Raw genomic sequence first — 18,107 nt, 5'->3', positions numbered from 1 at the left:
GTTTTCTTTTTTTTACTCCCATAATAGTTCTATATTTTCAATTTTGAAAATAACGCGATGAAAATATAACGACTGTTCCTCAGTAAAAATAGATCTCCTTTTAAATAATCTACTGAGTAACAAATACAATAAGTAAAGCCACCAAAGTAACCTAAGAGAACTAAATATATTTAGTTATCAAATAAATAGTACTAAGTATTCTATGAAAAAACTAAAAAAAAAAGAAAGCCTCAGAAAGCAGATTTTTTTAAATGCAACTTCATTTATAATGTAGAAAAAATAAGAAAAATTATAAAAATAAGTCATTATTTAAAAGCAAAGTTCAAGTTTCTAAAAATAATAAATATCATAAATAAATATCGTCATGACTTCAAAAAAACTGTAGGTTATATGAAAAAAAAAGTAACGTTATTATTTTTCAAGATTTTTTGATGAGTGCGCTCGCTTGGTTTCTCTTTTATTCCAGTGCAAGCACGCAGCAAGACTTTCAAACCAATCGGCTAAATGATCTTGATGACTTATACATGGTACTGGATACACTGAGGTTGTTACGCGAAGACTGTATAAAAACAATTTTTGCATACACGAGACTAACACATTAAATCTCAACTGTTAACACAATAATACAGCATCCTCATAATTTGCATTATATTAATTACTTATCCATTACTGTGCTATTTTAAACTTATTTTCTTTTCGATAAAATTCTCTTTGATATTTTTGCGGGGGTAAGCAAAAAGAGGAGGCAGTTGCATCAACTTAGAAGATGCTTTTTGTATCATTTCGTGTTAATATGAACATACTAGAAGTAATTTTATCAAAACATAAATCAACAGAAAGATAATTAAAAAACTTACAAGTAGGTTTTACTCAGAAAACGGGGATAACGTCCATCAAATGAACAGCGCGGTTGATTTGTGCTACGACTCCCTTTTGTTACCAGAATCTACAGAAAAATGGATAATGTAAGTAACAATAAAAAAACTCAAGTTAACATTTGAAATTGAAAAAAAAAAAAAAAAACCTATTGTAAACCTTTTTGCTTTTTTTAACAAATTATTAGATAAAAATCTGCTTCTTCAAAAAAACTCTAAAAACACTTTTATGACATAAGATTTAAAAACTGCTTGAAACGGTGTTTTGATCTCAGATCAAATCTGCAATATCTTATACAGTAGGCAAAAAAAATAAATGGCACAAGCATTTTTAAGTTTTTTTTTTTAACTTATCCGTTTTCTGATGTTTTTTTTAAACTGTAAAAAATGTAAATGTACATCAAAGAGTACTACTATTATGAAGATTTTTATATGTATTTGTGCATAATTTTACCAAAGGATTATTGTTTTTAAAAACATTAAAAGCACACAGGTGTTATATTGGAAGTAAAAAAATAAATGGCACAAAAACTTTATTTAGTATTTTTTGGAATTTTTGTGGGAAAAACAAAAAAATTTTGGTAAGTTTAAGTCTAAAATTATATTTACATATGTAACATAAAATATATTCGTAACACAAAAGTTTTGATTAATTGAATAAAATAATTTTATAGCAACATGCACATTGTAAAACGACATTGGACGATTTCTCAAAGAAACTTAGTTGTGGATTTGGTAAATAGTGGCAAGACCTACAGAGGAGTTAATAAACAGACTGGAATCCCTTTTCAAACTGTCGGCAACATTATAAAGAAGCATAATTTGAATGGGACTACAACTGATATATCAGAAAGAGGCCGTAAAAGAAAAGCATCTGCTGCTATTGATAGAAATATTACTTTACAAGTGAAGAAAAACAGATTTGAAGTTGCTCAAAAGATTGCAGACAAACTTATAAACGACCACAAAATCATGATTTTAGCTCAAACTATTTGAAATAGAATTAGAGAGCAAGGATTTCATGGTAGAGTATGTCGCAAAAAACCCTTTTTGACTCTAAGACATGAAACAAAGATTATTATTTGCAAAAACGTATGCAGACAAGACTATCGAGTACTGGAAGAAAGTAATTTGGAGTGATGAATCCAAATTTAACCTGATCTCTTCGGATGGACAGCAAAAAGTCTGGCAAAAGCAAGGTGAGGCATACAAATTGAGTTGCATGAGAGGAACAGTAAAACATTGTGGTGGAAATGTCATGGTGAAACATCAATGACTTGGCGAGGAGCTGGCAAATTGACTTTCATTGAATCAACTATGAACGCCAGTTTGTATATAGACATTTTAAAGCAAAATTTGAAACCCTCTGCTCGTAAACTTAGATTTGGAAACAACTTTATCTTTCAACAGGACAATGACTCAAAGCATACTGCCATAGCAACAAAGGAATTTTTTCAAAAAAATAATATTAATATGATGGAATGGCTTGCCCAGTCCCCCGACCTTAATCCGATTGAGCATTTGTGGTACATTCTAGAACGGAATATTGGAGATCAAGCTTACAGAAGACAAAATTATCTAAAAGCAGCAATAGTTGAAGCATGGGAGAAAATCACTCCAAGAGAAACCAAATCTGTTGTGGAACTGATGCCTCAGCATCTGCAAGCAGTTATTCTGGCAAAGGGTGGCCCTACTAAATATTGATATACTAAATTTTTTGTCTAAATACTAAATTTTTTGTCTAATTTTGGAATTTTTCTTATTTGTGCCATTATTTTTTTTGCAAGAAAATATTTGATCAACATAGGTACAGTTGATTTTTACATGTCATATGAACTTATATTTGACAATTTTTAAATAGGATGTTTCAATATAATGCTATTTTCAAATAATTCATAGTTTCTTTCCTTAAAAACAAAAATCAACTACCATTTTTTAATCATTTTATACAAATTTTTTCAAAAAAAAAAGTTTGTGCCATTTTTTTTTTTCTTACTGTAAAATAACTTTAAAAGAATTTCTAGTACAACAGATGCAGGAAGTTTTTCAATAGTAATGATTTTAATAGCACTAACATTTCATAAGGGATCATTTCCAAAAGTAATTTAGTACCTTCAATTCTACACCAGCTGGAAGAACAATAGGACGAAAAGAAAGCGAATGAGGGCAGATTGGAGTCAATATAATACCAGGAACACTAGGATGAACCATCGAAGCTCCAGCTGCAGCAGAGTATGCAGTACTTCCAGTTGGAGTAGAAATAATAAGACCTTTTAAATAAATAGAGACCTTATAAAAAAAGAAACGCTGCCAAGTAAAATTAAAGTGTAGCATTTTTTTGAAAGTTAATTTTTTTAAAGCCAATTTTAAACTAGAATTTTTAGCACCATTTGTTAAGTGATACTTAAAGTAATAAACTATGTTTTACCATCCCCCAACAATACTGTAATAAACCTTCCATTGCAGTATATTTCCACATTTGTCACTGATGATGAACCACGTTCAATAACTACTTCGTTCATGACCTGGAAGTATGCACTGTTTAAAAAGTATAAAGATTCTCTTCAGTAAAATAACAAATAAAAGACATTAAATAAAATGTCTCTTACCAAATATTCAAAATCAATTTCACTTTCTTCGACGCTCCCCCGAGAATGTTTTAAGACTTGCTTTCTAACCTGACATTTCAAGCGACTTCTTAATTGAAGACCAACATTAGCTATAAGTAAACCTAATACATGACTTATTTAAAAAAAAAAAAATTCTAAAATTCTAGAATAATACAAATTTAATATATTAAAAATAAAATAATTTAATTAGCATAAGGCAATTTTATATAAAATTGTATGCAGATGGTATCTTAAATATACAATCAGTATGCAATTTGTTTATTTGAAAATTTTTAATTGGAAAAATACCTGCTAGCACATTATTTACATCTGCTTGAAAGTTATCAATAGCAAATGGAGCCAAAAAACCCATAGATCCCAAATGAAAAGATATGACTGGTGGACAGCAACTCTAAATTAAAAGTAAAGAAAACTAACCTACAAATGTTATTATATCACATAAGATTAAATCTTAGATGTTATCATGGATCATGATCAATTTATCTCTAAAACAGATATCTCAAGTTTTCAATTTATTTTGCAGGAAGAATTCTGTTTAATGTTCAATCTACCCAAAAGCTATTAAACAGTAATATTAATTTTTTATATTACTTGAAATAAAGATGATACATGCAACAGCGTACCATCTCCTCCCATGCATATGACTAAGTCAACTGATTGTCGATTTCCATCTTTGTCTGCATTCAATTTAGTAAAAGTTAATATTACAAAAATCAAAATAATATAAAATCAAAGACTATAAAACTAAAAAAAAAATACTAAAATTTAAAGTTTTTTTAATATAAATTTTACTCTATTTGTCAGAAAGTCAATTACCTACAAGTGGAAGCAACTTATCCAAATACTTAGATGCAAATTCATCATCAAATAAAAAATTGTCTTCACCCAAATCCCGTACTTCCACAATAACTGTCATTCCTTTTTCCTATATGTGAAAATAGGCAAAATATTAAGCAAATAATATATAAGCAAATAAAATTGATATCAGTTCATATTTTTACTTTGAAGTTTAAGTATAAGTAGTGGGAGTAAAAATGAATTTAAGCTTGAAAAGAAACAAGTCACAGTGAAACAAGTCAAAATGGTCCAGGCCCAACAACTTACTCTGGTGGGCCTCTGGAGCCCAGGGACAGCCCTCACCTAGTGTAAGGAGCAGGAAAAAAACCCAAACAGTCTCCCTCCCTCCCCCACTTATGATAGACCTGTAATGATCTTCTTTGTTTCAATTTTATAAAAGAAAACATCTGGTGCTCATAATAATTTTACTTTAAGAACTTCCTTTGTATCTTAAAAATTCTGCTGTAAGCAAAAGATAATGGATTTGCAGAAAAAAAAAAGCAAACAACTTTGAATAATCAAAAAATTGTTTACTTGGATTAAACTATCAGTTAGAAGCACTATTCTTGTTATAACAGGTGATAAAGATTTTCTACCAACATTACTACATCTACAAACATTTTTTAAATTTCATATATATTACAAGAAGTTCATTTCATTGTGCTGTCTCTAAGGATTGAGCGTATATTACAGTAACTGTTAAGTGACGAATTTTTACTGAAACCTTTTTTTATTCATAAAGCCTCATCCTTACACTCCATCATTCGATGAGGGGGGGGGGGGGGGAGCGCTTTGTATCTTTCTAAAGATTTACAACAGGAGGAAGGGGGTGGAGGAAAGGAGGGATGGGTTCTAAATTCGTGATGTACCAGTTTTTAGATTTATAAACTATCATATAAAACTATGGAACTAAAATAGTCGATACAACCATTACTATAATAACTCAAATTATTACCATCAACTGGGATGACTTTGGTCACTATTTGTGACTTTGTTTCCCTGCAAATTATTTGTAATTAATAAATCAGAAAAAACTGCATTAGGCAATAATTTATTAAAATAACTAAGCACAATAAAAAAAGAAATTCCAAAAAAATTATCTAGTTTAAGTGCAAGAATGAGTAATAGCTTTTATATTATTTAAAATAGAAATTTAAATTACAAAAAAAGAATTTTGTAAATCTTTGAAATGCTCTGCTTAACTTTAAACATTTTTTTCTCTCACAAAACAATGAAAGTCAAAGGTTATTTATTTAACAACTACTCTTCAACTTAAAAAACATCTGTAATTTCTCATGGCAAAGAGACTGAATGCTCTGAATAGAACGCTCCATCCAATGTAGTGGTCACCCATGAATTAAAAAGGATCAACCTGATTTACTGAAAACTATTTGTGATATTGTTCTTTATTGGTTGGCAATTCATAAAAAAAAAAAGAGAGATGCAACTATCAGATGTACAAAAATGTTTAGTGACTGGGCTTAAAGTATTTTAAAATATATTTTCTGTGGTTTATTACATTTTTTGGTAAGGGGTGCAACAAAAGAAGAGAAACAAAATCTCAAAAATTTAGAATCCCATTCCTGGGATCCTGGGGAAATTTTTAAAAAAGAGAATACACATAATATTCAAAACTTTCCATGTCTTTTCTGTATTTCTTTGGATATTGGTATTACTTAATCAGTTAAAGTATTTGCTTGTATCTTAATTGAACTATTTAAAATTATTTTTGTAACATAAAGTAGCTTCTTAAGAAAACTATTGGATCTAAATGACAGTCTGTCAAACCAATTCTAAACTTTGTAAAAATAAAGTTCAGCCTCAACACTAGATAGAACAATATTCAAAAGAGCATTTTAAAGCATTTCCAAATTATAAGATCTCTGTGAGCAGCCTGAAACAAATTCCTTTTGTAAGGTTCAATTGCAATGAATTTCAATGTTTCTCTTTTTTTTTTTTTTTTACAAACTTTTCTAATTGTTCAGATTTACTTTTTCTTGAAGCAATTCACAAGCTTGATGAGATTTTGTTGCTCTTCTTATTGAAAATCCATCTGCAGCTGCAAAACAAGCCAACTTCTTATCTAATGACATTTTCTCTATCATAGAATCCAAACTTGTTTGAATACAAAATTACTTATTCAGTTGCTCATCTTTACATTCTTTTTGCAAAATAATATTATGAACTTTTTCTAACTTTTCAATCCAACTGCACATCTGCCTTAAAATAATAATAGTTTTAGACAATATCTACATTTTGATTCATCTTTTTTCTGAGGTCAAAATTGCTCCAAACCATAGAAGTTTTAATATTTGAAGGGATTTTTTAACATTCTCCATTTAAAGTAGTTGTAATATAGATTTGATCAAAATTCAAAAATTAGCCAAAATATCCAAGTGACTGATTTGTTAAAATTTCAAAACATTTTACAGGAAAACTGAAGTCTCCCCTGGGTTCCCAGACATATTTCTCGGGATACTGGGAATTTTTAATTTTCTCAGGAAATTTTGAGGAGCACTCCCTAATAATTAGCACCCATCCCCTTCACTCAAATCCTGCCTCATTTGTGTCCCCTAAAGCTAAGTCTTGTATTCCATCATGTGCAAAAAAGTCAGTATTTTCTTCAACTTATCAAATACAAAAATCAGAGATGCTGTAAATGGTCCAGGGTATCATTCTTCACCAAAACAACTGCTCATTTTCTATCACCACTGATGCCTTTTTCACAGCTGCTGGAAGGAAAGACTTATAGTTTCAGACACATCGGATCACAAAAATTACAAGCTCTTGTGCCTTTTTGAAGGACAAGCTAAGAATTTTGATGATATATTCTCACACTTGACAGCGATGTATAAGATCCTGCTCTATGATTTCTTGAGCCTGTACAAGCTCTTCTTCAAAATTACTAAGCAAGAATCGTTGCATGTATTTTATATTTAATGTGTTGGTAAAGAAGCATTTAGTTGTTTGGCTATGATTGCTTTTGAATCCTTTGCAGCACCAAATCAGACAAAGACCAGTTTTTTTTAGCAGCATATAGTAAATCTGAGCTTATGGTAATCAGTTTGATTGAAGAAAATAGGAAGCAAATTGATTGGATTGAGGAATATGAATTAGATTTGTCTGATGTTCAATTCATTTATAATGAAGATCTTGAAGACAACCTTTCAATGCTGATTCATACGAGCTCATTTAGGATAGATGCTGAATAAAAGAAAGAGCTAAGCTTAATGAAATGCTGATTTAGGACTTATATGTAGATTGATGATAAATACTCCTTTTTTTAGTTTTATCATTCTCTTTGAAACCTATTTATTTATTATTTTTTCACAATGGAGATATAGATAAATCTTTTTAAAGCTTAAACGATGTTATTTTCAAATTGTATGAAATTATTGATGAATAAATTGTATGAATAAATCTTTTTAAAACTTAAACGATGTTATTATCAAATTGTATGAAACAATTTAACACAGAAGCATACTTAATTTTTTTTTAATACACTATAATGCAACTTAAGTACAACTAATATATTAAATTCAGCTTATAAAGTACTTAAATGGAAATTTGAATTTGGGGGTTAAATGTATCTTATATGGAAATTTTGAAGGTTAAAAATTTGTGACATACTAATAGGGGAAGGTGGGGGGGGGGGGGGGTCAATAAAAATATTACAACCTGTTACAAAGAGGAGGAGTGGTGGTGGGTTGGTGTAAAAAAATAGTCAAATTTATGTGCAAAAATAACTTAAGAACAATTACTGAAACCAAAAAAAATTATTTTTTTAGTTTTACCTCAATCAACCATTGAATTACTTTTTTGCACTCATTGCTTACATCATTGTCATAGATCTTTTTTACAAGAAGAACATTTTGAGGTTTTGTCTTCCATTCAAGACACTGCAATGACGGATCAATCACACCACTTAAGAGAAAAAAAATTAGTTTATTCCTATTTTATATGTAAATTATGCTTCTTTTAAAATGACCTGATTTGGATCAACCCTTCAGACATTCTCTAGTCAGACAAATTACAAAAAAATTAAAGGCTAATTATTATAGATACTATTCTTTCAACAATTGTAGAAACACAGAAAAATTTTCTATAACCCAATTTTTTAAAGTTATCATTAAAGTTAAGTTTCAATGCAATTGCATAACGTTTTTAACTCTTAATTCCATCTTTTCTATTTAAGATAAAACATTAGAAACTCAATTTGTTCAGCATATCTTTTGTAAGAAATAAAGACATTTAATTCAAGAGAACCTAATAAAGTAATTGTATAAAAGAAAATTGTTTTTACTGATGATTTTTACTTATTACTTTACAGTTTTAGAACTACAAATTTAGATTTCTACAACTTAACAGGGCATTATTGTGACAGAGGACAGGTTAAAATTTATTTTATAGGTGCTAAATTTTGTTGAATTTTAAGAGAATTTAGGATTGCATGAGGTTTTACAGAGTTTTTACACATGAAATTTAGTTAGCATAGTAAGAAGCATAATCATGTAACATGATACTGTTGAATATGTTGAAAAATATTATACTAGTTTATCATGCAACTAAATTTATCTTTTAGATACAAAATGTTCTTGCTGTGTATGATCAAGGATATTCAAGTCCATTTTCTAAAGGGTATGTATAAACTATATCTATAACATGCTACTTAAAGGATCTTCTAAAGTAATATTGTAATATGGTGAGTCCAGAATTTTTAAAAGTTGAAAGTTAGTTAAATTTATTTTAATTTTTACATTATAATTTATTTCCAGAGTATAAAATAAAGTATATACAACATTGATAATGCAAATTTGACCAAACATTACTTTTTCTGCAATTTGGCAGCTATAGCAATATATTTTTTGTTTTTTAATTTGGCAGCAAGTTATTTTTTAAATAAAATGCTCAGTAATTTGGCAACTTTAACAAATTTTGTTTAGTTCTCTTGTATTAATAAATTACGCCCATTTTATTGTACATAATATTGATTGAAAGTAGATAAGGGTACCAGTTTGTAATACAACTACTTTTTATTAGACCAGAACTATTTTGGAGTAAAAGAAACTTTTATTACACAATATTCCTGGATAACGGAACAAACATAAAGTTGCAGAACTTACAAGCTGTTTATATCTTTAGTGCATTGCACACCTGCCAAAAGAGCACTGGGTCCAAAATTATTGTTGGGTTGAGGACCCAATAAAAACACATCTCTTTTGAAGTTCATGCTTAAAAAAAAAATTGGATTTTAAGAAATTATATAAAACAGATAACTTGCTAAGCATTATACTTGAAACATTCAGGAAACTGACAATAACTTTTCATGGATAGAACTAATACAACTAAAACTCATCATATAACTTCAAAAAACATAACTATTGAAAAAAAAAAAAAAAAAAAAAAAAAAGAAAGAAAGAAAGATAGAATCTTACAGTTCTATAGAATGAGAATACAGAGAACTACTTCGATTTAGAGCTGTACTAGCAGTAAGTGCATGACCATTAACAACTGTTTCACTGTGTTGCTTTTGACCATTCAATGAATAAGTAGAACTGATATTTATCTCTTTGTTATCAAAATCTTGAATGTGATTCACTGAAATTGTGGCCACCTAAAATTTCAAAACATAACAAATTAAATAAAGTTTAGTTGAAAACTCACAGAGGTATTTATTGATGAAAGCCAATTAAATATACTGTATTGGAATAAATGAATAACATAAATAAAACATATGTACATAATAAATAATGCATATGTGAATATAAATAAAAACCTGATATAACTTTTGCAGTGAAACCATTTATATATATTTATCATTTTTTACATTTAAATCATAAGAATCATAAATATCATAAACCATAAGTAATGTACTAATATAAATGCATTTTTTGTTTAAAAATATATGTTGAAAGAAATGAAAGTGTATGTAAGTGTATGTGTGTGTTAATAGAACCATATACACAAACAAACAAACAAACAAACAAACAAACAAACAAACAAACAAACAAACAAACAAACAATCTAATATATATGTGAAGACCTCAGAATGAATGCTCTGCTGAGTCATGGAAAAAATGGCAGTCACATTTGGTGGTTTTAAGATAATCTATTTTTATAGTATAATTGCTTTTTCCATTATTTACAGCTTTTCTTTCAAAAGTTTCTTTTAAAATAGAGTTTTTTTTTTCACTTAAAACTTAATTCAAAACAAGTGGGTGAAAACTAAAAAATTTAAAAATGTGACTGCTATTTTTCACCTTTGCCTTGGTATATTTGAATGTGACTACTACTTTTTTTGTCTTCATGTATTTTATGATGTTACATTTATATGATGTTCTGAACACACACACACACACACACACACACACACACACACACACACACACACACACACACACACACACACACACACACACACACACACACACACACACTGTTATAGAGTAAAGCTGCTAGTCCATAATTTAAACTAACAAATCAAGTAAAGTTAAAGACTTTATAAAGTATATAATTTTTTAAAAAATAATACATGTAAAAACTTCATTTTCTTTAAACTTCTTCTATCTTTAATATTATTAAAATTATCAAATTAAAATCAGCAGTATGAAGTCTAAATTTTAGTAAAACTTTGAAAAGAAAAAGCAGATTTGTATATCAAAAGGTTTTGTATTAGATATTTTAGCCACTTTCATATCATATTTCAAATGTTTGATTAAATAAAATAATGTTGCTTTAACACATTTAAGGCGGAAAGCTTATTAATGTATTATAAATAAAAATGCGTACAAAAAAACACTAAAACTTATATTAAAACTTTTCAAAAGAAAAATTATTCAGTTCAAAGAAAGAACTTATAGAAGGTTTTTTTATGAATACTAATCATCTCTTAAATAAGTTTAATTTTCATTAATATCTTATTGCCTTTTTTAAGGAATATTAATCATTAAAATAAAACCTGGTGAATAGCAGTTTAAACACTTTTCTTTTTCGTTATTATTTTAACAACTAGTAATGTACTACTAGCACAAAATACTGTTAGTGGAGCTAAAGAGTTTCAAGTTAATTGAAATGCTTGTAATTTTTTATAACAATCAACAATGCACTTAAGCAAATAAACCACATTTGTATCAAGTTTCAAAATATTATTGAATTTTAACCAATCCAAAGCTTTTCAATATCTTTAATATTTTACTAGTACTTTATTGAAACATGTACTTAATATTTACTGGTACTTTATTGAAACATGTACTTGACTTCTCTTCTTCTGGACAAAAAACAAAGATTTCTTTACTTAAATCATCTTTCACATATGCCATATTGCCCTAAAGAAAATGGACATTAGATGTTATAATTAACTTTAAGAAGTCACAACAAGCTAGCATTTTTTTTTTTTTTTTTTTTAAATCTTTTTATGAACATATTTTTTAAATTCAAAAGGATTCATTAGGCATTTTTTACTTACTTAATGATGGAATTATATCCTTGTCACATTAAAAGACAATCCAGTGAAATTGATAATGCATCCAACTGCCATCCAAATAATTATATTTTCCAACTTCACATTGAAGATTTGTTGTAAAGTAATAGTTAACTTTTAAAAATCATGCTATTTTGTTTTATTGTAATATTTAAAAGTTACACTACTACATTTTAGCTTTTCTTCAATATTTAATTTTATCCTAATATCTATTTATCATTACAGGTAATTATCTTATAGAAAGGAGTTTAAAATTAAAAGTTTCTTGTCTTTTTCTACCTCATTTAATATTTGAACGGGAAATTTAAAAAAATATAGCATGCCTCGTGAAAAAGGTTTTATGAGTTTTTTAAAAATATTTAAAACCAGTTATTGGTCACGTTTACCAGTACAGTTATTGATACGTATTTGGAATCAGCCAAATACATTACAAAAGTCTGCAGGGCTTTATAAACCAGTGTTTTATGTGTGAATTATATATAGCTAATTCCACAAGGGAAGACTAGAATACTTAATTTTTAAAACTAAATTATTAATGATTGTTGACTAAATTCATGTTGAGATGCACATGTCAAAATGTAAAGAAATAAACATTTGAGATTCACATAATATTCACAAAATCTAATTAATAGCTAATTAACTCCTCAAATTTTTTGACGGCGCTCGTATCTCACAATGTTGAAACACTTAAATCAAATGCGTAAGTAAATCTTCGAAGCATGCATGCCTTCCTTTTCAAACTTAGTTTTTGTCTTTTGTCACCTGAATAGTTAGTTTTTTTGACTGAAGTGCTTTAATCTTCGGACCCTAAAATTAGAAATATTTCTTTCTAAAAGTCGTAATAATTTTCAATTCATAAAATGTGTTTAAAATTCTTTTTAAATCTATTTGCTATTGCTGTGTTACTTAAATTAATCGTAAACTTTTATTTCTTTCTGCGTTTGACGAAATGATAAACTATTTAAAGAATCAGTTTGAACAATTTGAACGTATTACAATAATTTTTGACGTCATTAATTACGTATTAAACAACAAAAATTCATGATGCGTTGATAAAATTTTTCTTTGGCTGATAGGAATTTTAACTTACATGACCACTTTAAAAGTAAAAATTTATTTCTATGTACCAGCTATACAGTATTGGCCATTAATAACAATCCACCATGATTTTTTTGATATCATTTGACTTTGATTGATAATAAATCAATGATTGTTTGACTCATTTCAAATATAAAAAGTGTAAATTGATGAATATCATATTTTCTTTAAAATAAATGTAGATATTCATAAAAGTATCAATCAATGCACTAATTATCTGGTTTTTTTTAACACTTACCTCATAATCTAAAAAAATTATAATGGCCAAAATTAACAATCCACTCTATTATTTCAAAATTTTTTCAAAATTGCGTTTGTCTTTGAGTAAAACTTTGAACTTATTTGCGAACTTAATAATTACTGTTAGAGAACTTTTTTAAAATTGTTATAAATATTTGAAAAGTTTGTGTCAAATGAAATATAAAAATTAGTATCTAATTAACTACAACATTTCAGCAATAAAAAAATCAAAATGACTGGAAAAACTATTGATAATATGAAAAAATGTAAAATCATAGCTATGAATGAACAAAACATCTCAATGAGAAAAATTGCGAAACATTTATACACAACACATGCAACTGTTAGCAGAATTATCAACCGATATCATGAATACGATACAATTGAAAATCTTCCACGTCCTGGAAGACCCAGCACTTCAAATGAAAGAAATGAACGTTCACTTATTCGCATAGTGAAAAAAAATAGAAATTTATCATCTACTGATCTCAGTCGAAAATGGCTGGAAGCTTCTGGTGTTGTTGCTAGTGCTCGAACAATTAGAAGAGTACTACAAAATCACGCTTGCAAAAAACCACGTCTATCAAAAAAACATCAGAAAGCAAGGAAAAACTGGTGCTTAGCTCATAAAATTTGGTCTAAGAGCATGTGGCACAACGTTCTTTTCAGCGATGAAATGAACATTGAGGTTGATTCAAGAAAAAACTGAGTAATACTGAGAAGAATGCCACATGAAAAAATGCGCCCAGATTGTTCTATGTATAGAACAAAACAAGGTAGTGGCAGTTAAGGCATCTGGGCCTGCATGAATTATGAAGGTGTCGGTTGCTTCAAACTATTTGATGGAAGGCTTGATTCTCAAAGATATATAGATATATTAGATAATTATTTGATGCCTTCTGTTGAGATTTTCCGAAAAGACACGGGAATTATCTCCCAACAAGATAATGCTCCATGTCATACTGCTAAGATTTGCAAGCAATAGTTTGAAGAAAACAACATTAAAGTCATGTCTTGGCCTGCTAATAGTCCAGATCTCAATTGCATAGAGAATTTGTGATCTTGGTTAGACCACAATCTTGGTAAAATTGAAATAAAAGATCTGGACCAGCTGAAAGAAGAAGAAACAAAATTACTAAAAAATGTTCCAAAAGATATTACTCAGAATTTAGTGAATTCCATACCGAAACGGCTCAATGAATGCTTAAAAGCTAATATTTATTTTTTTATTTTTTGTGTTTTTTAATTTATTTTTGTTCTTATGGTTAGTTAATTTTGTTGATGTGGTTTGTTTATTTTGGCCACATTTTTTTTTTTGATACATATGAACACTTGTTTTCATTTCAATATTTCAGTTTTTAATTCTTTTATTTATTATTACTTTATAATAAATTTATATGGTAATTATTTGATTGATTTAAATAAAAAAAAGTCGAAGAAAAAATCTCTTTTGATTTTTAAAGTATGTAATTTCAAACTTATATCCATACTACAATAACATGATGGATTGTTATTAATGGCCAATACTGTATATATATATATATATATATATATATATATATATATATATATATATATATATATATATATATATATATATATATATATATAACATTCTATAGTTCTATCCATAGGTGCCGACTTTTGATTTTGAACAAGGAGGCGTACGGAAATGCTAGGAGGCGAAAATTTCTCCCTTCTCCTCCTTCCTTAATCTACTGACATCATTTATGGATTACCCCTAACTTCAATAAGAAGCAATTTGTTTATTATTTCATGCGAAATATATTTATATTTCGCTCTCTGTAACTCAATTATAAATCATCTTTAACTCTAACTTTTAAAAATTGACCCAAATTTGAGTCCTTGTCATGCGAATAAGGCAGCAATGGAAATAATTTTATTGAGAGCTTCTCTTGATTCCTTCATACATTTTTGGTGCGATGACGATATTTGTGAAGATATATTTATACCTTTCTCTTTGTATGATTCTTTGGTAATATTTTGTTGGTGATTTTCTGATCTTTCATGCATATTAAATCTTTCAATGGCTTTTTTCGTATTATTAGGTCCTTCTATCGTAAACTTTGTATAGACGGCCTTGTTAGTTTCTTTTCTCTGGCATATTGAACAGAACGTTTTATTTTTGTCTTTGTCATAATTAAGCCATTTGTATGTGTCAAGCCAGGAATTGAGAAGTTTACGGGTTGATTTTCTCGTAGCCTCCTTGGTAGGTGCATTACAAGAAAATTTAGTTGAATCAGACCGTTTTAAAGCTTGTTCGGAGAAAGCCAAAGCCGTTGGTGACGCTGTCAGCTCGATAGAATGCAATAAAGCTATTGCTGAGTTTGATTGTATATCTTGAACTGGAACTTTAGATTCATCGCTGTTTCTATTTAAATATTTCAATATGGCCATACTGATGATACTATTGCTGATTTTTGACTTTGTGATAAATCTAAAAAAATAAAGCTGTAAATAATTTAATAGAAATTATACCAATTTAGTTATAAAAAATGGTTCTGCAGAATTATAATAAAGATATTTTCCAATTATGTTCCTGAATGAGCACAAAAGTTGGAAAAAGAGCAACAAAAAAGGAAGAGAGAAGGGTTTTGAAAGTGGTGCATACCAAAATGAATGATTAGAAGTCAAGAACTTATATAACAGATCTAAAGACATATCCCAATAACATTTTATAACAATAAAAAAAAGACAAAAAATAAGCTTTTTAAAACATACATCTTATAGGGGAGAGTGGGGAGAAGTGGGACGCGGGAGAAGTGGGACGCCCCTGTAATTTTATTTCGCAGCAGCGCCAAATTACTTTTATTTAATGTAAACGTATAGATTTCATGTGCTCCTTTTTATTAGACATCGTTTCTCGTCCCTGCGCGCGGTGAAAACCCCTTTTTTTGAAAGTACCCCAAAAAAGTACTTTTGCTGACAGCCTTATAACTCGTGTATGTATTTATTTTAGACAGTTATTGCACTTCTTTTTATTTCATAGGGAAATGCACTTATCATCTAACATTTAGTAAATAAATTTATATTTTAGCTTTAACTGTGTGGCTGTAATTTTAGTTTTATTTTGTCTTCCCTACATAGGGGTGAAGCGGGACAAAGAAAAAAGTCGCTGTCCCACTTCTTTTAGATTTAGAAAGAGAGATCTTTATTAAAGTTAAATTTGATTTGATTCATCATTATTATTTGGAGCAAATTGAGAGTTCTTTTTACATCAATAATTTGAAAGCATATGTAAATAAAGTTGTTATTTCATAGTAGTCTGATAGTAGATATAGTAATAACAGTAACCTTAAATATTTTTTTATCAAACCTAATTTCTTTTAAATTTCAGGTCATGCCAAGAGTTTGTAAAAGAAAAAGTGAAACTCCACATGTTTCAGAAAACATCTCCCTCAAATGTCCCGCTTCTCCCGCACACTTGTCCCACTTCTCCCACACTTGTCCCACTTTACCCCAATAGCAGAGTTCCTCTTAAACTAAAAAATATATATACTTTATTAAAACATTCTGTCAATCTAAGGGGATGCATTTGGTGCCCCAAATATTGCTTTATTTGTTAAGACTAGTTAGGTTCAGTTAATACATCAAATAAAAAAGATATTGCAATTATCCTGAAAAAAAAAATCGTTTCCCACTTCTCCCCGCTCTCCCCTACTAATATAATGCACTAAAAGGTAGCAATGAATTTTTCTGCCATTCAAGGGTTTTGCAATTAGGGTCATCCATAAATTACGCAAAGCTAAACTTATGTAATAAACAAAACAAAAAAGTTATTTGTCAGAAGAAGCTGTCAACGCAAAATCTTTGAAGGAATTCAAAAACATATATGACAGAATTTATGAAAACTTGCATTTATACTTGAAAAGGCTGTCAAAGTGTGCAATTCACACTTGCTGGTGCTTTTAACAGCTACAACATTAAACAAATAACATATTATCACGGATTATCTCGATAAATACTCTCGCCCCAATGCATAAAATTTCGGGGGGGGGGGGGCACTGCCCCTGTTGCCCCTGTGGGCTCGGTGCCTATGGTTCCATTATAATTATAATTTTTGTTTTAAATAATAGTTTCGTAACTAAATGATACTAATTAATTCGGAGATTCGGTTTTCCATTCTTTTTATATGATTTTCCAAACACACTTTTGAAATGTCAATCCTTGCATACTGGATGTAAATTTTAAATTATTGTATCGTATAATACTGTCTAGAAGTTCCATATGCAATCCTTACAAATACTCTCCATAAATTTTAAATAGGGTTTAAGATGGATGAACGTGCTGCTCAACCCAAAACAAGAATGCTTTTACACGTTTACAAGTTTTTTTTTTTATAAGAAATTTGTTTATAAGAAACTTGTACTAAAAGCCCCAAAATCTTAAAAAAATTTTAGTGCTAAGTTATTTTTAAATAAGAAACTTATTTTATTTGGATTTTAAGGAATATTTCCGATTTTGTAAAAAAAATACCCTTAAAATAAGAAACTTTGTAGTGCTAGACCATTTGCTTGGTTTCTTATAAAAAAAAACAACGTGTAATACAGTGGACTAAGTGGTCTGAAATGGATAAGAGAATTTTTCGCTGCATCTTAAAGTATTCTTTAAAACTTAGACTTTTGTTGCAACTTGACCAATTACACTTAGAAAAAACAGTGATAGTAATCTGTTTTGTAGCAGGTGTTTATTAATTAACACTCAAAGGTTATGCGAAGTTTTTGTAAACCTTGTTATCAATTAATTAGCAATACTATTAGCTACCTATTTATATAATCATATTACCTTTTAATTTTGAAATAAAAATATTTTTCGGCGTTTTCTTCTTTCTGTTCCTGAAGCCATTTTAAATTAACACAAGACAGTAATTTTGCTGCTATTATAGATTTATACCTTTAATTTATTTAGTAATTTATTAAAAACTAT

At 28.7% G+C, this 18,107-nt stretch overlaps 1 protein-coding gene across 6 annotated transcripts; it reads right to left on the bottom strand.

Annotated features, from left to right (window-relative positions):
• Nucleotides 1-79: 79 nt before the first annotated feature.
• LOC145185811 (NAD kinase-like) lies at nt 80-12,811 on the bottom strand. Of its 6 annotated transcripts, none has more exons than XR_016455785.1 (13): nt 11,808-12,802; nt 11,578-11,667; nt 9,778-9,956; nt 9,466-9,573; nt 8,137-8,266; nt 4,322-4,430; nt 4,097-4,182; nt 3,794-3,896; nt 3,485-3,594; nt 3,304-3,413; nt 2,988-3,145; nt 858-946; nt 80-559 (listed from the first exon to the last, which is right to left on the bottom strand). XR_016455785.1 is itself a non-coding variant. In XM_090098277.1 (13 exons), the coding sequence occupies exons 2-13, from the start codon at nt 11,659-11,661 to the stop codon at nt 412-414; spliced, it is 1,407 nt and encodes a 468-aa protein (XP_089954403.1). In that variant the 5' UTR covers nt 11,662-11,667; nt 11,808-12,811; the 3' UTR covers nt 80-411. The 6 variants fall into 6 exon arrangements, 4 of the variants coding, with proteins under 4 accessions (XP_089954403.1, XP_089954404.1, XP_089954407.1 ...); XM_090098277.1 differs by having other exon boundaries at nt 3,304-3,400; nt 11,572-11,667; nt 11,808-12,811; XM_090098278.1 differs by having other exon boundaries at nt 3,304-3,400.
• Nucleotides 12,812-18,107: the final 5,296 nt, after the last annotated feature.

Source organism: Hydra viridissima, unplaced genomic scaffold (assembly GCF_058129835.1).
Source record: "Hydra viridissima isolate aposymbiotic clone 2 unplaced genomic scaffold, HvirCarnegie_v1 scaffold_9, whole genome shotgun sequence".
NCBI classification, from domain to species: Eukaryota; Metazoa; Cnidaria; class Hydrozoa; order Anthoathecata; family Hydridae; genus Hydra; species Hydra viridissima.
This window is presented reverse-complemented; position numbering and strand designations above follow the sequence as displayed.

Bases quoted from the DNA above. Each gene is read 5' to 3' on its own strand.
- LOC145185811 (XM_090098277.1), bottom strand. From the start codon at position 11,661: ATGGCATATGTGAAAGATGATTTAAGTAAAGAAATCTTTGTTTTTTGT. The intron at 3,897-4,096 runs GTAATATAAAAA...CTTTTAATTTAG, and splicing joins ATGTATCATCTTTATTTCAA to AGTTGCTGTCCACCAGTCAT. The intron at 560-857 runs GTAAGTTTTTTA...GTTTTTATACAG, and splicing joins TTTCTGAGTAAAACCTACTT to TCTTCGCGTAACAACCTCAG.